This window comes from Crocodylus porosus, unplaced genomic scaffold (assembly GCF_001723895.1).
Source record: "Crocodylus porosus isolate Cpor-Errol unplaced genomic scaffold, CroPor_comp1, whole genome shotgun sequence".
Classification (NCBI taxonomy): domain Eukaryota; kingdom Metazoa; phylum Chordata; order Crocodylia; family Crocodylidae; genus Crocodylus; species Crocodylus porosus.
This window is the reverse complement of record NW_017728949.1, coordinates 68,182,666-68,204,249: the sequence shown is the minus strand read 5'-3', so window position 1 is coordinate 68,204,249 and position 21,584 is coordinate 68,182,666. Positions and strand designations below refer to the sequence as shown.

The following is a 21,584-nucleotide window of genomic DNA, read 5'->3' as shown; positions in this document are numbered from 1 at the left end:
CCAGGGCTTAGTTCTGCCACCAGCTTCCCCAGGATAGAATGGCCTGGTGTGCCAAGTCCAAGCTGCAGGCCGCATTTTGCCTGTTCCTGACCTAAACTATTCACACCATTAAAAAAAAAAAAAAAAAAAAAAAAAGATAAAGCTAATGGGTTCACAAGTGTCACAATTTTAATAGATGTCCATCTTTAGGAAGGGCAGGGCTGAGTACAGTTCACATTTTCTACCATATACTGTTTTACTATTTGGATCTTTCAGCATATTTTAGACACTGAACACTTGCATTTTTATATTTGAAAGTTATTAAAATCTTTACAGGTTTCTGTTAAAAAAAAGCAGTGGTTTTGCTCCTCTCCTAAACAAATAATTAACAAAAGGGGACTCCAATGACCCCTCATGGACCCTAACCTATGTTTCTTTTCTATACTATGCTATAAAAATTTTACTACATGAAGTGTTATAAAATCCTTAAAAGCGGCACATCAAAATAAATAAAAACCAGTAATAATTTAAACACGTTTCCTTCCATCCTAGGATCCAAAGGCACTTACAGTACCAGGGAAGCACTATCCACATTTCCACATTTTACAGAAAGGGAGACGGAAGAACAGTGTAATTAGAAGAATTTGCCAGGGTCACTAATGGAGTTAACGACAGCACATGAACAAATGAACAAACAAACAAAAAAAATCAGAACTCTTCATTTGATTTATTCCTTTAACTTCCAGATCATACTACCAAATAAGAGACAGTATGATCTGGAGGCTGATCCGTATGACCTTTTGATCTGGAGCAAAACTTTTTTTTTTTTTTTTTTTAAATATTTGCCAAACACCCACCCACCCCCAGTTGTTCATATCTTGGAAGGACAAAATAACAACACTTTAAAAAAAATTAAAGTTACTCCAGACGGTATTTCTAAACAGTTTCACCATTTGAAAATATACGAAGTGATGATGTGCTGTGTGTGGAGCTCAGGCCTATCTGCTAATTTTGATAACAAACTACTTGCTTTTTTCTATTCCTGTTAGCTCTCTCCCACCATTGAGAGGGAAAAGCTGGATTTTATTTCATGTTGTGCAACATATTTTTTAAGTCCATTCCAATTTATTATCCCTGAACAAACGTAAGTTGGGTTGCAGAACCTTTATTATCATTTATGATACATCAGGAGGAAAACCAAGATTGTCTTTCAAAGCAGTTGAAGGGATTCAAGCCCAGTCCGATATAATTCATTTCCGAGAAGATGCTCCCAGCTCCTTGTCTCCTCATACTCCCTTTAGACTGCTGAGAATACCCTGTCTGTCATCTCTGAAGTAGACTCTTTGAGTTGCATGTAAATGCTTGTCCCTGAATGTCACTGTTGCCTGAATTGCCCCCTTTTCTCCCAGTTCTCTCAATTTTTTCTTTTTTAAATTCTGTTTGATAGCTCTAATCCATGACTCCCAGTGGCATTAAACCAAAATGGTCAGGACGGATTATTGTCTAGCCAGAGTGGGAAAACACATTAGTGACTCATTAGACTGTCTGGTTTATTTTTAGGCATTCTGAAGTGACTCACTCTTCAAGAATCACAGACAGCCAAGCTTCAAACAGAAAGGAAAAAATACTGCCGAGGAACTAAAAACAATGTGCTGCTAAAATGTCTGCCATCTTGCCACCATACTGAAAGTAACCCCTTCCTCTTCATCAGTAAGCCCAATAATATGTGGGGCACGGAAATGATCTAATAAAATAAATTATTAATATGAAACCTAGTTACAGGGCAATTAAGGTCTCTAACAGGGAGAAGTGCGATCTATTGGTATGGTCACAGGAAGAAAAGATATTTATAAACTTGGCTTAGGAGTTAAGTGATTTTCCCCAATGTATCAAGTTCACTGGTTAATAAAATAAGAGCACCACTAACTTGATTGTAGCACTGCTGCATAACATACTAGGTCCTAACCCTAAAGCCTTTGAATTTCATGAACAGTCCTACTGTTTTCAGTAAAGACTGAAGTTGCTAAGTGTTTAATTGCATCAAACTCTTAGGATATCAGTCAACATTTGTAAAAACATGTTGGACTGAAAAGCTCTGTCACTGCTATTACAATCACCTATAGAGTTTACTATTTATTTCAGTGCCTTCACACATCTGCCATTTTGTTAGAATCAAATATTGAAGTGTATTTAAAGTTAAACTGACCACAAGATGAGCCACCAATGCGATACTGCAGCTGGCAAAGTGAACAAAACTCTAGCTTCTATCTATCGATGCGTCTCAAGCAAGACCCAGGATGTTATCCTCCCGCTCTACTCAGCCTTGGTGAGGCCACAGCTGCAGTACTGCATCCAATTTTGGGCTCCATAATTTAGGAAGGATGTGGACAAGCTTGAGGGCGTCCAGAGGAGATCCACGCACATGATCAGAGGGCATGAGAACAGGTCTTATGAAGAGACGCTGCAAGCTATGGGACTCTTCAGCCTGGGGAAGTGCAGGCTCAGGGGTGACTTGGCAGCCTATAAGTACATAAGGGGCGTGCATCAGGATCTCGAGGAACGCCTGCTCACCAGAGCACCTCAGGGCATGACAAGGTCCAACAGTCACAGACTGCTGCAGGACTGTTTTAGCCTGGAGATAAGGAAATGCTTCTTTACTGTCTGAGCCCCCAAGACCTGGGACAGACTCCCCCCCTGCTCCCCACAAGAGATGGTGCAAGCACCTACACTAGATTCCTTTAAGAAGCATTTGGATGTTTATCTTGCTGGGATCCTTTGACCCCAGCTGACTTCCTGCCCCTGGGGCAGTGGCCTGGACCCAACAATCTTATGAGGTCCCTTCCAGCCCTAATGCCTATGACATCTATGACATTAAACAGGTGGCTCCATTAAGTCACATTCTTATCTGCTGAGGCACCTGCCTATGAACTTGACTTGTTATACAGTTTAGAATTTCATGTTTTCATTTTATGTCAGTGGATTGATATAACATGGAATGAACGAATCAGCAAGTATACCTCAGCCAGAAAAAACGCACTAGATTCCAGCCAAGTTCTTGGCTAAGAGACAGAACAATGTCATAATTTACTGTATTTCTTTGGACAGAGCAGCTTATATAAAAACCCTAAGGAAGTATCCCTTCTATTGGCTGCATGATTGAAAAATCAGCAGATGAATTCTGACATGATAAAGGTGGAGACACTACACACCACACTGCAGAAGGGAAAGACTGTTATAGGTCTGACTATGATAAATGCAGCAATAGTGAATCAGGTGGTGGCTGCTGACTCAAATGATGATATGAACTCTGAAAATGAAAACAATAAATAAGCCTATCAGACAAAAAAATGTGAGGGGTTAATTGTCTTTGCACTCTAGTCCAGAGGTTTACTTTACTCCTGCCTACAGCCCAGAGAATACCTGCTATTTCTACTACCTTTCCAGGACTATCTCTTCAAAGCTACTCAGCGCTACTCCTGGTTCAGCTGATGAAATCTACACTATGTTAGATCAGGTGCAAGCTCAGGTCTCAAGAGAGGGCAGTCCAATCATCTCTGCAGGATGATTCTTTTAAAGAGATTCACAACGTAATTTTAAGCTGCATTACTTCTCAAAATATATGCAGAATCTAGGCTACTGAAAGCTTTACATCCTGTCAAGGTTTCAGAAAATTAAACACCTGGAGCTGCACGGAAGTTCTCAACATTAATGCAATGCAAGTTACAAATGATGAGTAAGGAGAAATATTCTAGTAAATTTATTGTCTTTCAAACAAATCTTTTCACTCAGAATTTAGTTTCTGCCTGCAGCTTTTAACTGGTCTCAATTCTGAGAAGCATATATTCAAGTAGTGTATTTTAACATAAATCATTATACTTTAATAAAACAATCTGCAAACTTTCTATGACGTGAAGCAGAAAAGTAAGAAGTCAGGCTAACCCCTCAGGGTAACTGAAATGCATTAAATGCTAGAATTAAAATGATTTCTATTAAGCTAACATAGTAATTAATCCTAAAACATACCCTTCAGCAGCATGTATCAAATTACACAACATAATAATGGCTAGAACTTTTCTTGGCCATTCAACAAAGGCAATTCTGTTTATGTTTCCCAACCACCAAAGATTATCTTCCCACACCTGCACACTGTTGTCCTTGAAGCTGCTGGGAGTTGCAAGGGGAAGATGTTCTAGGAAACTGTAACTGCTCTGATCCTGGAGGCTGCAAATATCCTACTGATGAACTGCAGGAAAAATAAATAATAAAAAAGAGATACACATGAGCATTTAAAGCACACACACACACATTTATAATTTCAAACTTTAACTTGAATTAGCTACACATGCTGCAGATACGATTCCTGTAACAATTCCTTCTTCAGAATTCCTTTTAATTTTTATGGAGCATCGCCATTTTTTTTTAAAAAGACAAAAGAACGAAGAAGAAACTGCACCTCAGAACTTATGACCTGCCTACCCCAGAAAACTTTGCCACTTTTGCTAGTCTAGCATAGATGCAGTTACATTGGTACAGAGTTTACTTGGTTAGCTTTGCAGAATTAATTTGCCTTTGGGTTAAATTTCCTATTAGGATTTAATGGCCATTCTTCCAAATTCATCTGAGTCACTACCTGGTAATTAGTCATTATTTGCATTCTTTTTGGAGTTGCAGATTAACCAAAGTTTACTGCGAAGAAGTGCTATACTGATTTACCTTTTCCCTTCCAGGACTTAAACCCCCGTGGTTCCTGGATAGAAGGTTTTGCCCTTCAAGGTCAGACTGATTGCCACATCTGGGGTCAGGAAGAAATTTCACCTCTGGTCAGACTACTGTAGACTGTAGGTGGTTTAGCTTGCTTCTGTGACTGGGGTCAGAGAGATCCTCTTTCTGGGATCTCTCAAGGGTATTTTAACAATGCTTGTAGCAGCAGAATGCTGGCCACTGTAGTTCCTCTGCTTTACTCGTGGCAGGTTAGGCTATGTCTTGTGTTGTGCCTGGGTTGACTATGTAGTTTTGCTAGGAGGTTAAACAATGCACTTGTATGGGATGATCTGGATAGGGCTGATCTTGCCTCTTGCAAGGAGTTTGGACTAGATGACCTCTAGAAGTCCCTTTCAGCCCTACTGCTCTATGATTCTATACAGCTTTTAAGACACTTCTATACCATATAAATGGTATCAACCTTAGGGGTTGATAAAACTATTTAAAAGGTGTTGGGGGTGATTGGGAAATCACATTGTGTGTGTGGTTGGGGTATGGTTTATACAGTTAGGAATAGACAGGCCCTCAGAATACTACAGGGTAAAAATTTTCACTTGTGAATTCTGCAATAATGTAAAGTCTTGCAAACATATAAGAATAATTTTGAAATGTTAGTGACAAAACTTGGTAGAATCAAGAAAGTGTAAATGGAAAATCTGTGCAACCTGAAAAGATAAACTATACCAGGCTCCCAGTGCAGGAAGTTTTAACGTAAAGGGTTAATTTAAACAAAAATAAATGTAGAAGCCAGGAGGACATGATCCCTCAACATTTTAGATGTAAATAAAAGGCCTCTAGCTTGAATAGATACTATGAATAATGAAAGTAAATACAGAGGTCAATATAGGGCTGAAATACTGTGAATATCTTTTGTTGCATAGATGTCTTTACCCTAACACTTCCCTGAAAAATCTAAGTTGTAACACTTCATGACCAGGAACTTTTTCCCTGAAAGGACTGTTGGTTGTACAGAGGATCTCACTTACATGAATTTACTTTTCCAATTATTCCCATGAGGTTGGACCTTTAGTCATGGCATTTTGCTTATACAATGAATACTACTAATCTCTTTTGCTGGAAGAGAAATAGGGATGTGAAAAGTAAGGTCAGTCCTAAGATACCTAACAGTAAACTATGCTGTAGTTACATTCTGCTTCACCTATTATGTAAAAAGTGTTCTGTTTTTATATAATTTCATTTGAATATTTACATTAAATATTACTTGTGTATGAGCTTGGAAACAATTAATGAACATCAGTAACAGCAACAAGTATTCCTAGATAAAAGAAGAGCATGTTAAATGACCTGGAGTGGGAAAAAAAGCATCATAAACCATGATATAAAGCTGTATATTATACTTGTATTTTGAACTCAAAATGCCTAGGGCCATAATATGCAAGCACATTTTACAACTGGTGTGATCTACTTATACAGATGTCTATGTTAAAAAATAAAAAGTATGATAATGAAACACCACAGACTACTGACAAATAATATAATATACTGGAACTACTTGGGATCTCTAAGAAAGATTGTACCACGAGCAGTGAATACTAGAATGTCATTGGAAATTTCAGAGTAAGATTAACATCACTACTTGCAGTCTTTTAAAAAGAACAGATATTCTTGTGAAGGTTGTATTGCTTTCAGGTTGCCATTAGTATGCATTCAGGTTCTAAAGTGGAGAAAACTGGTAGATACACAGACAATACCGTATTTGGTTGCACACCATATGCATCTGTTTCTCCAAAATTTCTTTGAATGCCTTCAAAAGAAATCTGGATGTTTACCTTGCTGGGATCCTATGGCCCCAGCCGACTTCCTGCCCCTGAGACAGGGGGCTGGACTTGATGATCTTCTGAGGTCCCTTCCAGCCCTAATGTCTATGAAATCTATGAAAATAAGTCCTTCAAAACCGGGGTACGCATCTTATGCAGGAAACTGATTTTTCCTTGCTGGACTAGAAGCATGGAGATGCTGTGGTAGAATGTCTCTGCTTCTATGTGGCCCACCAAGCAAAAGGGGCAGAGTTCAGTGTTAATCCTCTCCCAACGGCTAAGAGACTTGGAGTAGCTACAGGCACACTGGATGTTGGCACTGTAGCAGCTAGCTTGTGCCAGAAGCAGCAATTGAGCTAGCTCAATGAAATCTACACGCAGGCGGTAATATCTTGATGGGACTTGTGGCTTGGAAACAACATTTTATTATTTACAGGAATTTATATAAAGAACTATTTACAGCAAAGGAGTAATGGCCTTGCATGTTGTCCTTGAAAGGGTCTGGAGCCTTGCCTTGTTGCTGGGTCCTGCTATACAAGGAAGTCCCTGCTGCCTCACTTAGACCATCTCCTGGGATGCTGCACTTCCTGGACATTGTTTCCAGAAGGACTTAGTCCATGTCACACAGTGAGCCACGACTCTGGAAAAATCTTTCCCCCTATATCCTGTCTTCCAAAAACATGATGCAGGTCTTATTTTGGGGGGCGGGAGGGAGGGGAAGGCTGTGGTCTGTAAGAAGGTATGGTACTGTAAACTAAGTTCTACTTAGTACCATTTTTCAGTAATATGGAAAACTGCATCTTGAACCACATTACTACGCTCAAGATAATGATAAATACAAATCTAATTGCTATACTCAGTTTTCACACATCTATAGTACCAGCAAAAGGGAATTTTCAACTCTGCATTCTATACACAACATTTTGGAAAGCATCCGATTCCGTCATAGATGCAACAAGAGTCTTCTCAAAAATAATGAATTAAAGGGCTAGGATTCTACACATCCCTCTTATCACCTATTTTCAAATATTTAATCCATTTGCTGCTTGTGTTAATTTCTCGCCCCTTTTACTGTTTAAAACTTGATTCATACCTTCTCTCCTGCATCACAGAATCAAGGGCCTGGGAAGAAAGTACTTCACTCAATCCTTTGAGTCCGCTACTTAGCAAAGAATTAGCATGTACTTCAACCCTACACAGCAACATACTAACAAAAACATAACCTTTAGGTTGGTCCTTAAATACTTTGCTGAATATAGACAGATTGGTGCATCACTGCCAAACTGAGGGCTTTTGGTGCCAAGATGAGATGCTGGCATTTCACCTTCACTACATCCTAACTCAGGGGTGACCAGATTATAGCCCTGTGACATTCTCTGACCCTGGATGTGGCCAGGTGCACCTCTGAAAGACACTACTAGAGTGCTCACATAGACCTTCAGGGGCACCATCCAGGTGCAAACCCCCTGCCATCTGCTGCTCGACTGCCAAAAACAGACTGAGATGCTGCAAAAATCACCTTACTGTCCTATGAAACCTCAGCTAAGCCTCTCACCCAGGCCTTGTCAGCTCTTAGAAGAGAGGATTTCTGCCAGCTAAAAGAACTAAACTGTTCTCTGGTCATGTGCTCAAAGAAGATGGTTCCCTCTTCTGGAAAAGAGGTTGGCCTGGATGGGCAAGCGCTCCAAGATCCAAATTAACACTGACAATAGGCGAGTTAGATAACAAAAGTGTTTATTATAAAAACGAAAACAAGCATAAGAAAATTGTAACCACATGCTGAGATCTAGACAGTGCTAAAAGGATAAACAAAGGAAAGAAACTAATCAGAACACTAACCTGTTCTTATCCCGCCCCATAAATCCAAAAAAGGCAGTTTCAACTTAGCCGTCTAGCTGAAGGACTCCAATGTTTTCCTGTGTCCCAGGAAAACTAGAGACAAACCTAATGTTCTCAAGTACAATTACAATTGAGGACAATTTATTATCTGGCTATTTACATACCTTCCTCACTAGAGTCTCAAGGAACCTATACTATGCATCTAACTTCCTGTTCCCCCAGAGGTGCATGTTTACCAGAGCAGAAATCTTTCCTGGTGTAATTACAACCAAGAGAATATGTGCATCCTTTCAGACATGAAGAATCCAATATCCTAATTATCCTGTCTCGCACTTAGTCTCTCCACTCTGAGAGATGTCCTCCTCCCAGTCACTTGAATAGCCAGGTGTTATTCTTCTTTTGCAACAAATTCAGGATGGCCTGGAAGACCCTGGTTCCTGTGTCGCAGAGCAATTCAGCAACAGAGATGAGTAAACAACTCACGTCAAATGTTAATTCTCAACAATTACTGTTCTTCAGCCATTTAGGCTTTGTATCTCTCCTAGGTGCCAAAGAAAGGCATGGTTTATCACTTGAAAACCAGCAGTATCACATTGCACAAACCTGAGTCTCTCATAACATATAAAAAATACATTTTATATCAAATACCACAATGCATATAAATAAAAGGTCAATGAGGCTAAATATGGCTTGACACTACCTACAATATCTGTACAGACTATGAATGCCATATCAGTACAACAAACTCAAGAAAACACCCCATGAGCCCCACAAAGCCATCTCATCCAACCCAAGAGACTCTCCACAGTCCTGAAAATTTGGTAGCATGGTGAGCATCACAGAGTTAACTGCAGTGGCTCCCAGAGCTGTGGCAATGGATATTGCTGTTGCTTGCCCTACCACCAAATCTCCAGCACTGCAGGCCAGATATCTAACATGAAGCCACATTACCTGGCCCATGGGCTGGAAATTTGGTGCTGGGAAGAATGATGACTGCCATGGCTCCAGAAACCACACCAATTCATACTGTCACTGCCAAGTTTCAGCTTGGCAGATTAGATAATGCCAGCCTGCAAACCAGCCTTGTGCTTTGGATCCAACCCATGAGCTGGCCCTGCGCCACTTGGGCCAGACAAGTTGGACGCCACTTGCCTAACTGACTAGGTGCACAATGTATGTGCGTCTCTGGAGGGAACAACCTGAAGTATCGGTATCAGTATTAAGGCTGCTGTCAGAACTATAATATTAAAATGGGACTATGAGTTTGACTCAAGGTCACACCTCTGTGTTCCTATATTTCAGGGATGCTCAGCCTGCAGAGCTGTGTGATCCAGCCTGTGGGACTCCCCAAAGGTCCAGCAATTTGGCACTGGGGGAATGCTGGCAACTGATGCTGGTACCATTCTCCCACCACCAAAGCTTTGTGGGCAGGATGATATAGCCCTGTGCCTGGGCCTGATCTAGCACACATGGGGCCAGTGCTGGGTCAGCAGGTCAGATGTGAGCACATGGACTGGATCTAGCCTACAGACCAAACTCGCACCACTCATCCATGTGGTGGGGCCAGAAGGCCAGGCACCACTGCTATACTCCATTTATGGAGTATACTATACTCCATACTCCAGTGATGGATGGCAGGTAAAAAAACACCAATGAAGGGATGGAAAATATATTTTTTAATATTACCTATTGCAAAAATAATAAAACAGAGACCTTGCTGGTTTTTAATATCTGCCATTGTCTTATCATATCTATTCTACTTTGCTATTTGCCTGACCATTTAAACAGATACTATTAATTTAGAGCAAAACAAATATCACTTCAGTTTAAACTGAACAAATCAGCACAAGTTAAAATGAGAGAGAGTGCACTACCCTGAACGTAAAACACTGAGACATCTCTTCTCAGATATATCTCTTATCTTTCTGTGAAAATTCATGTGCTGGTTTACACAAAGGATGAAATTACTCTGAAGTTTGCTATTAGTATAATATTAATAGTAATGGAGACTGCAAAAATTTGTAATAAAGCAGTTTTTAAAGTACACTGTGAAAGTGAGACAAAGATGAAAAGAATTTCATAAATCAGAAAACAGGTAGAGTAATGATAAATGTTTGAATATAAGGTTCCTGGAACATGTTAATTTAATTGCGTGACTGGGATCTAATCTAATCTGGGAAGAATTTTATCTTGGATCCCAAAAATCACAGATTCTGCCATACCAGGCTAAAGAGATTCTTGGGAACTGAAATAAAATTTGTCAGATCTTATTTATGCAACTGTATGTGAGACTGGTCCCTGATGCTGATCTTCCTACCATGCCCTTTCAGTGAGCTGATATTCAGGAATAATTAAAGGAAAAAAGCCCTCACTCCCTTGCTAGCTTATCTGGACAGTTTATTTTTATAACAATCAACAGCTCTGTCAAGACGTTAAAATAAGTTTCTGTTTTAATTCAACAACAGCAAAACTGATTTCTCAAATGAGGATGCAGTTTTTAATTAAAAACAGAGCTAAAAAAAAATCAGGTTACAACAATGTACATATAGCTACTGATAGACAGTACAGTGTAAACAGACATAGGACAAGAGTCATTACCAGCAGCGTTTCTAAGATTCCTTTGGAAGCAAATTAAACTAAAATTAATTCAAACCATTGTACTTCTGAATGAGAGCCCCAAGGCATGGTTTTAATAAGCTTTAATACACCGTAAATTCATACCTTTAATGAATCTGGTTTAGCTTTTCTGAATCTTCCTGTATAGACAAACCCTTTGACATGTGAACAATTTTGTAGATAGTCTGTTTGCCTATCACTCCCTACAAGAAGACTGTCCACATTATTTCTTTGTGGCATTCTGCATTCTACTGTGCACTCTTGAAAGTCCATGAGCTAGCCGAGTCGGCTTTCAGTACGTATTCTGAAATTCTATACAACCAAATATTTTAAAAATGATGGTAGTGCAGAGTGTGAGCAAGAACTTACGGTTACCCTGAAATGAAACTGGTAATGATATAATGAGTGATAGGAAAAAAGTTAGGTGTAGCTATGGAATTACTTAAGAAATTAAGCAATAATTAATCAATAATTGCAATAACTGAGGAACAATCCACTTAATAAAAAAAATGACATGCACGGTAGGCAGTTTTTGAAAAAATCAAACAACTCCAACTGCCAACCAAGAGTAGTGTTATTCACTGTTACACATAGCATAAAGAAAGAACCGGCACTGCCATGGAGGCTGGGCACTGACTGAAACCATCAGAGATTCAGAAAGTGGTATCCCTCTCAGCCAGATCCCTGCTGCCTAATCATGTATGCCAAGCATACAGTTCTTGCTGTCAAAGTGTCTCTATCTTGCTTCAGTAAATTGGGTTAGAAAATAAGATTGTGCTCAACAGTCCTACTCTCTCTCCATCTTCAATGGCACTTATGCAGGAGCAAGCACTTAATGCATGTATTTCTGAAGTAATTGTTGATAACTGTCAAATCCCCAAACGATGTGTCATTGAATAAAGCATCTTTCCTCATAAATGGATTCTTTCAGTTGAAGGACTCTGACAATTTTCTTGACATTTTGCTGGCACTGAGCTATGGAAAAGTTCACAGGCCTTTTAGGAGTAACTTCACCAGTGCCCTATGGAAAGGACTGATCAGTTCCCTTGCCATTTTTACATAAGGTCAACTTATAAGTAGCTCAAAACATGTGCACTTAGGCTTCTCAGCTAATATGTCATTTTGCAAGCTAAGCTCAGTTATTACTTCTTTTCTGATTTCTTCCTCACTCTGAATATCCTAATTTCCATCCAATTATAATTTTAAAGTCTTGTTTTATTATTTCCCACCATATTCAACATTTTAATGCCTACTTGTATTTATTCTTTTGTTCTTGCTGGTATTTAGAACAACTTCACAGTTTATATGCATCTGTAAGACTTAAATTAATACGCTGTTACAGATTTATTGTAGCTAACCAATGATGCTAAAAAAAGCAAGGACAAGCATCAGCCACCTTTGGAAAGTTCCCCCAGCCACTTATTATCTTTATCCCTATTGTTTAAATTCTTCAGCCATTTTTGATCCAGGTTACAATGCTGGAATCCACAGAAATCTGGGTTACATTTGTTAAGATTATAAATGCATAGAGTACCAAGTGAATCTTGTACATTCCTCTCATTTTTTTTGTACTTTAATATATAAAAACAAATACTGAATTTGGTTTAGCACAGTTTGTTTGTTCTTACAACTGTATAGTCCTGATATATTTGTTTTCTTATTTTATTAGAGACTACCCTTTATGCTTTCTGGGTGTTAATTGCCAGCGCTTTTTTAAATAGAAAAAACCTACAGAAGGAGAAACAGGCCTTTACCCAAGACTTCTTTACCAAGCCTTGTTAAAACAGATGGTCTGACCTGCCCCTCTATCCCTTCTATTTACTGAGTGAGGAATGGTCACACTTAGGGCCATTCATGACCTGAAGAAATATTTATTAAAGAAAAAATGATGCTTACAGCTGTTTTTCTTATTGAGATCAGTAGAAAACTCTGAGCAAACGTGTTTTTGCAGTCTAGACTGCTGTGACAAAAAGAATCTCAATTTCAAGAGCGATACATCTGAGTTCATACACTGGCAAATCCTGACCCTGGGCTGCTTTTCTTCTTTGAATCAATTTGTCTAATAAGAAACTAAGCCTTTAGCAAGCCTGTTTTGAAAGGAGGTCTTGAAACTGTTTATTTTGACTGAATCTACATTTTTTCTGCAGCTTCTAGGGGATATAAAGATTTTACAGAGCTGTATCATCAGGCATGATGTGATTATCTATTATCTTAAGCTACAGACCTCTGTGTACACAGTGCTCTAAAAGACACAGACAAGGTCTCTGAAGACAAAAATATTGACAGATAGCAGAAATAGGATAGCAACTTCAATTAAAAATAGACATACACACGCACACATGCACAACCCTGGCGTATCCCATCTGGAGAACCAGCTTCCAATAGAAAGCAGGGCTGTCCAAGTTCTGTGGCACAGGTGTCCCTTTCCCCCCACTACACTTCCACATTCATCCCCCTGCCATGAGTGCCTGCTCACTGTATTACACTGTGCTATGTATCCCCCCTTTCCTCAGCCCTGTCCGCCATGCTGTACCACCCCATGCCTCGAGCTGGCAGTGGAAGCAGAAGGGAGGGGGAGCCCAGAGGCTCCAGCAGCATCAGGAGGAAAGCAATGCACAAGTTAACTCCTCTGGGGCCAGATGTGAACAGCTGGACAGCCCTGATGTAAAGAATCAGATGGGATAGGCAATCCTTCCTGTTTTATCATTCCTTCCAGCCTAGACTAACAATTCTTTACAACATTATTCTGTAAAACTTTAAAAGTATCTTGTTTAAATAACCACTAACTAGTTTTTAATAATGAAGTATCCATGGGGATGTGGTTTCACATAGACTCCAAATGGAAGCAGGAAAAGGGAGAGGACAGTTACTTCTAAGGAAGTTTGTGTGACAAACTGATCCATGAGACACCAAGAAAAACACAGTGAAAGAAGTAGGCAAAATGGGGTCAGGCATCTGAAAGAGAAACAGACAGACAGACACAGACATTCACCTGAGAAAACAAAGCAAGATCAAGGACAGAAAATGAACATGAAACTTCAGTTAGAACTCAACACAACTGAGAAAAAACAAGATTTGCATAAAAACATTAAACTACTCCATCTCTTATTCTATTTCCATTATTTTGAACTGTGGAAGACAAAATGATGATCATAATTAAAAGCCCAAAACAAACAACAAAAAATAAAAAACCAGCACCTCACAACTTGACTCTCTCGGCCCAAATACTAATGCAGTTTAGGGAGACTACTTAAACTATGAGTTGGGGAAAATCAAATAGGTTCTGAGAAGTGTTTAGATGAAAAAGATATGCCCTTTACTATTGAAAGAAATCTTCTATACTATTGACTTTATTAACTATTATATTTACTGAACAACTTCCATTCCAGTAAGTAGAACACACATTGCACACACACACAGACCCACATGCATGCATGCACACACATTCTTGTGTTCACAATATGTGCATATCTTGCCAAGAGTGTCCTGGTACAAGTTTAAGTATTTGGTACAGAACAGAGCAGGAGGGTGTTCTATTTTCCCTATTTAAATGACCCAACCCAAAAATCTATTTTGATAATAGCAAATTGATGTCATTAGCTTCTAGATAACTGATTCTCAACCAGGATGCCATGGCACCCTGCTGTGCCTTGAGATCCTTTCAAGGGTGCTATGCAGAGCCATGTAGTTTTAGCACTGTTAGGTATGCAAACATGATTCATAAGATAAACCTAGATTTTTCAAATAGGAATCCACAGTGTTAAAAACATTCTTGACCTGCTGTGATCTGAGTTCTACGCCACAGAAAAATTGCTCTATTAGTTTTCTGTAGTCAGGAAGAGAGTGAAGTCTAAGAGTTGGCGCCCCTCAGAAAATGCCTCAGATCTGGTACCTTGAGTCTAAAAAGGTTGAGAACCATTGTGTTCTGGACAGTCATTTCTGACTGCCACACTACAGCTGGTCTAATAAAAGATATCACATCTACCCAAAGAACCTTGCCTGCCTATATCACACTATAGTGCTTCTTGTTGAAGTAAAGCATAGCCCAGATACAATACTACACTCAGCAACAAATGTTATTGCTTTGGAAGTTTAGCAACAAAGTGACATAAGAAAGGACTGCAATACACAAAGGTAAGGCATTCAGGCTTATTCAAGTAGAAGCAGCTGCGTAGTGATAATTCCTTAAGAGCTGCAGTACATAAACTTCCATCTTATACTGTGCTAATGAAAGAGGGAAGGTCGTTTTAGCTAAAAATAGGAAAAAAAAATAAGCCTTTTGCAAATGACATCAGTTTACCACAATTTCTTAATGTATTACGCCTGACAGAACTGTGCAAATTTTAAAAGGCTGTGCATTTGTGTAGCAAAGGAAAGATTTGCCAGAAAACCCTCCAACAAGAGTGTAAGTCACTACTCTCAGCCTGCTTTGGGGCCTCAATTCTCTATGGCTGTCCCTTCCCAAAGTCACTTTTGTGACAAAACTACCGACCAAAAACATTTCCCCCAATGGTTTTATGTACCACTGCAAAAATCCTGGTGTTTCATGTAAAAACGTTTCCCACAAATAAATACCCAAAATGGAACACCTAGGTATATGAGAACTGCTATGGGAAGTGCTGTAAAAATATTTCACAGCACTTTTGTGGTCAGAAATGAGTAGTTTCCTATTAGAGCAGACACAAGTTGTTCTATTTTACTTGCACATATAAAAGGAAGTGAAGATTGGTAACAAAACTGTATCTTTATCATTCTAGCTGTAAAAGGTGATCCTAAAGCAAATACTGAAAGTGTTAGATAGTACAAGGAAATTGCTCGGGCATACTGCTGCTGCTGGGTTACTCAAGATCAAGTCATTGAGTTAAACTCACCTTAAATTATTCTGTTGACCTGATGGAATGACACTGTAGTAAACTGGCATTCCTGTTGTGGGCAATCCTTGATTTGCCTGATTGGGAATTATAACAGGCTGCTGATATGTCTGCTGGGACATTCCTTGGGAACCTTGAGGCATTGAAACCTAAAGATTGAGAGCATTAAGACTTACTTTCTTTTGCAGACAAGTTCTCCTCTGTCTCCTGATTACTCAATCATTTATATGAGTTTGTTAAAAATATATCTAACCTTATACGATAAAATATACAGTAATCCCATCTTTTTTTTTTTTTTTTTACTTGAGAAATAATCCAGTCTAGAAAACTCCCTAATTTGTAGCTAGTATTCTAAGGTTATCTGATGATCTTGTGCAATATGATGTACTTCAAGCAGATGGGACTGCAACAGATTTAACATTTGTGTAATTAAAAAACCAAGTAAAATAATACAGATCTTATTAAATATGTAAAGCCATCAGGCTAAGTTTACAGCTTGAAACAGCTAAAACCATAAGCTTATCTATACAGAGGAAGGTAAAGCAAAGAGCTAACGATGATTTCAACAACTTATCAGGCAAAACTTTGTTTGGTTTTCTATACTCCGATTTCATTTTTGCTGTGATTCAGTGTATAGCTTATTATTAGTGAAGAGGTGACTGTGAAGGCTGACTAAGGACCTAGGCAAAATAAGAAATCAACCTCCATACAACAGTACGCTATCACATTTAAGAAGCGAGCCTGATACTTTGTTTGGAGGGTCAAGGAAGAACCCTGAGCCAAATTTCTATTTCGGAACTATTTAAACTATATATACACTAAGAGTGATGGTATATTTTCCTCAGTTACTTTAACAGACAAACTGGTTGTCTTAAGAATGTAGAATAGCAGAGTAGCAGTAGCAAAGATGCAGATGAACGCAGCAGTCTAAAATACAGATGAATAAAAACAAATGAAAAAGCAATCTAGAATAGCTATCCAACTATGGAGACATGAGATGAATTGCTTAAAAATAGCAGGATGCTTTTCAACTTGTGTTGGAGCTTCCTCTAGTAGCAAAAGAACAATTACTGAACTTTAAAAATGCCTGGTTCTTGGGATGTGTTGTCCACATCTGAATGAAATCAAATTCTTCAGCTAACAGCGAGTGTCTTCTTTCTTAGACTGCTTTAGTGTCCCACCACGTAAGGCAGGGGTGGGCTGTTATTTTGGGCAGAGGGCCGCTTACTGAGTTTGGGCAAGCCATTGAGGGCCACATGACAGGCAGCCCAGGGCAGATAAATACTAATTTTCTAAATTTTTTAGGGGCCCCATGGGCCAGACAGAATGGCCTGACGGGCCACATCCGGCCCCCAGGCCGCATTTTGCCCACCCCGATGTAAGGGAATAAAGGGCAAAGCAATTCTAACCATCTCTCAGTACCTTGACCATTACAGAATCACAGTGGGTAAGAACAGGTTGTGCAATCTAGGTGCACTGCACACCATGAGGAAACAGTTGCTCTAAGATGAGCAACCATTTTTAATACTTCAAGTGATTATTCACATGGAATGCACCTGAACATGTGTGCATCTCATGCACTCAGAATCAAATTTGATCAACTAATTTGGGGAAATTTTCCTTCGGGTCCAGATGACAGGACTGCTGGGATTTTTCAGCTTTCCTCTGTAGTTTGAGGTGTCCTTTATTTTACCTAGGCCCCAACAAAGAATCAATTATAAAAAGGCACCATGGGATCTGATCTGCAATCCCAATAATCTTGCCTCCTGCTATGCCACAAATGCATGGCTGGCAATCAGTTCTGAAAGGCTCCAGGACACTCCCAAGGCTGGGAGCAACCACACATTCAATACAAGGTGTGATGGGAATCAGCCACAAAGTTAGTATACATATTATGTAACGGCTTAAGCATGTAGCCAGCTTACTACTTAAAATGGATTAACTTAAAGTGCAATGTCTGCCAGAAGCCCTAGTAAATTCCCTGCTGGTATAGGGGCCAGTGGTACTTCTATCATACCTGATTTTCTTCCTATGGCCCGTTTTCTCATGTATTACTCTGAGATGACCCGGAAGGAGTGATGGGGATTGGAGCAGTGCATTGGAGCAGTACATTGTTTGGTACTGGCAATTCTTGTGAAGCCTTGGGAGGGTGGCCACTATGGCACAGCTACCTGCCACCTACCTGCTACATTCCTTTAAGCTGACACAGAGAAGCGCAGGGAATTGGGGAGGAGCAGGGGGATTTTCTTACAGTGGCAATCCTCTGGGGGGTCTGGGAAGGGTTGTAGTCGCAGAAGAATGCCCCTCCTTTCCTGCCAATCATCCAATTGATTGTGGGGCATTCTCCTGCAGTGGAAATCCATTTCAGGACTGTTAGAGAGAGGAAGGAGATCTTCTTGGTAGGCACTGATCTAAATTTCTTGTGGAAGAGCCAGTCCTCTTCCACAATAAACTCTTTGAACAGCTGTACACACTCTTTGTGCTGGGAGAATGGTTTTTCTTCCAGCACAAATGTAATGCATGTCCATGGCCACAGTATTTGCCAGTACAGCGGATGTGTCCAGCACAGCCTGTAAGGAACTGAAGGTAATTGGTTATCCTTCTTAACTTGTGGATAAGCCACCTCAATAGCACAGGAAGAAGCTAATTTATCTCAATTCAAATCATGCATATTTGGGCAGAAGAGCTTAGTAAATAGCCATGGAGCTAGGCAGTCCAGATGGCTAAAATAAGAATTTCTTTTGTCAACAGTCAACGAGACTAACAGTGCACAATGACCCAGGCAGACACTACAGGGGTTCTGCCTGAGCCATCAACAATAAAAAGAGGGGGATGGCATGGTCTGTTCTCCCCTTTTTGCACTCAAGCAAGAGGACATAAGAGTATCTATGGCACACACATATGGTCTCAACAAACACTGCTGCCACAAAACACCTCATCTCACAGGGTGGAATATATGTTGACAATCTACTAACAATTGCTCAGCTTCCACTGTCTTCATAAAAAAAACCTGATTAAAATCTAAACCCAGGAGATCTTAGTTATCTAATCTATACTGAATATTTTTACAGAATTGTCAGAGATCATCATGATTAATTATCTATTTAGTTAAATGGCAATATTATCTGATGTTAGAAAAGGATATGAAAAGTTACATGACAGCTAGGGATCAAAAGTATTATTTTTTTAAACAGACTTAGTGATAAGGATAAGCAGTGTTACTCAGGAAAGCTACTGAGGACAAGCTGACAGGGCCTTCTAATAGAAAGTGTGCTGGAATAGGGAGACAGTAGATCCTTATTCTGTTTCCAACTTACGGTGTGCCCTCAGACAAATCAATTAAATTCTCTGTCTCAGGCTCCTGGCAGACATTCAATTAAAGGTGTGACAAAATCTTATCAACAATCCCCATAATCATGCTGCTAACCATGCCACATGCAAGGCAGGAAGCGCAACTGTTGGGATCATGGATTAGATCCCAATTGTGCTCTATTGCCAATGCAAGGGGGAGCCCAGGATCACGACAGCAAGCCAGGTGCCTGGTTCCTCCAACTTGAAGCACCGGTCATCTGATGGGCAGTCTTGGCCTCAGGAAGGCACTACAGCAGGCGTAGGCAACCCCCAGCACAGGTGCCAGAGCATGGTACACAAAGACATTTTGCTTCGCACGTGCGTCTCAGGACTGACAGTGGGGAAGGGGCCAGGGCTGTGCTGCCACAAGGATCGGGCTGCTTCTGGTTCCCCCATTGCCTGCCCCTGGAATACCAACACCTCACAAGTTGAAGCTGCAGGTGTTTTTGGCATTGTGCCCAAAAACATTGCTGACCCCTACACTAGAGCAAAGAGCTCCTAGGCCTGGGAGTACAGATTAACTGGCCACACATTCACAATTTACAGTGTGATGGGAATTTTTAAATACATTTTGTGTAATAACTTTGTGCTTATTCCTTGTTTTATTCCACCATTAATTGAATGAACGTGTGGCTGGGTAACTAGTTAAGACTTGATTAACAGTAATGTTAACACCTGCCAAGGCCTCAGTTGCTCCTTCTGTAAAACAGGGATAATACTTAACAATATTTTGTAAGTGTTTCATAAGAGTTAGAATATTTTCATAACGCAAGTAATCTTGTACAATAATTTCTTTTGGTAGCTTTTTACAGTTTAAAAGGTTGTGCAGATATTTGTATTATTTTAAAAATAAATAGAAAAGTAAAAGTTTTACCTTGGCTACGTCAATTAGTATTGTGAAACACATTTTATATAAGTACTTTAAAAGCATTTAAGTTGAAAGTATAAGTGGAGAATGCAAAAACATGATCTGGCAAGATAGAAAGCTGATGAACGAACAATTTACATGAAGTTATCTTGTACTGGAAATTCTCATTTACCAAAGATCTACGATTCCATTAACTGACAACTTTCATGACAAACTGTCCAGATAAGATAAGAAAATGGACTTATTCTGGCATTCAGTAAATCAAAGAAAAATAGATGACAACAGCACACCAAAAAAAGATTTATATGTTATTTTGTTGTAAGCAGTGGAAAAACTGGTTCCCCCAGGACACCAGAAATAAGCAGAGCAATTTGCCCTGTAACAGGAGACACAACTCTTAAGGGTGTTTTTATGTACTCTGTACCCCTTTTAATATTATGTTTGGTCTGTATCAGCCATGACATTATTAGAACTATTAAAAAGGACAACGATGTATTCTCTATTATTTCTACTTCAAAAGAAAACTCCCTCTCTTTAGATCCTCTAGCTTCTGTTGGTAGCTTTTTACAGCTTAAAAGGTTGTATATAGATATACACATTTTAAAATGTAAACTGAAGAAAAAGCTATGATTAAAGATATGAACTGAAGATAGAGCTATGAACTCACCTGATAAGTTGGCACTGAAGGATACGAGACAACGACACCTTGGATCTGGTTTCCAATGTTGTTGTGTTGGCCACTGACTAGATTTTGATTCTGAGGCTGCTGAACTCCAACTAATGCCTGGTAGTTTTGCTGCTGGTTAGGCATAACTTGGTAACCTGTAATTACACAAATATTTAAATGATTTGAAAACAAATAATATTTAAACACATTTCAAACAAAAATGCACATATAAAGAGGATATACAACTTTATTCAGGTTTCTAATGGAACATTTTCACAGGAATGACGGACTGATATAAGGTCTGATAGAACCAACTTACACAAGAATTAAGAGCAACACAAATGTTATTAGAATTTTAACTTACAATGGAAAATTAAACTAACAACAAAAAATAGGCCATATAGTTGCAGATGTCTTTGCAACCCTGGCATTACTATATTACGACATCATTAGAAGAGAACCAGAAAATGAAACTGACTAGAAAGTGAATTCGGTGTTTAGTGATTAGAGTTTTTAATTAAATTATGAACGCAAAAAAATTGAACTTGACTTTATATACTCTGTAAGTTTTAATAAGGTGTTTTAATAAGCAGTGATAAGGAAATGCTTTTATTTATTTTTAAACATGAACAGTGATATTCATCTACAGCTGGAGAAACCTGTAGACAAGTCTCAGCAGAGCTTAGTAAAAATAAAAGTGCAAGTAGGAGTTTTTCTGAAGGAACGCATATTGTGAATTATTTCTGGTAGGCTGTAAACTCAACTGTAAACTCTTAGATGCAGGGGTAGCAGTGGACATAGTCTTCCTGGACTTTCGGAAGGCCTTCGACACTGTCTCTCACCCCATTCTCATT

General features: G+C 39.3%; 1 protein-coding gene across 12 annotated transcripts in view; it reads right to left on the bottom strand.

Annotated features, from left to right (window-relative positions):
• The window catches only part of R3HDM1 (R3H domain containing 1), a 169,974-nt gene that overhangs the window by 15,639 nt on the left and 132,751 nt on the right, over window positions 1–21,584 (bottom strand). For all 12 annotated transcript variants that reach the window (XM_019554019.1, XM_019554023.1, XM_019554026.1 and 9 more), the window contains 3 exons: window positions 20,731–20,885; window positions 15,845–15,993; window positions 4,119–4,222 (listed from right to left, as the gene is read on the bottom strand). In XM_019554019.1, coding sequence (XP_019409564.1) covers window positions 4,119–4,222; window positions 15,845–15,993; window positions 20,731–20,885 — 408 coding nt within the window. The remainder of the gene's footprint in view (window positions 1–4,118; window positions 4,223–15,844; window positions 15,994–20,730; window positions 20,886–21,584) is intronic.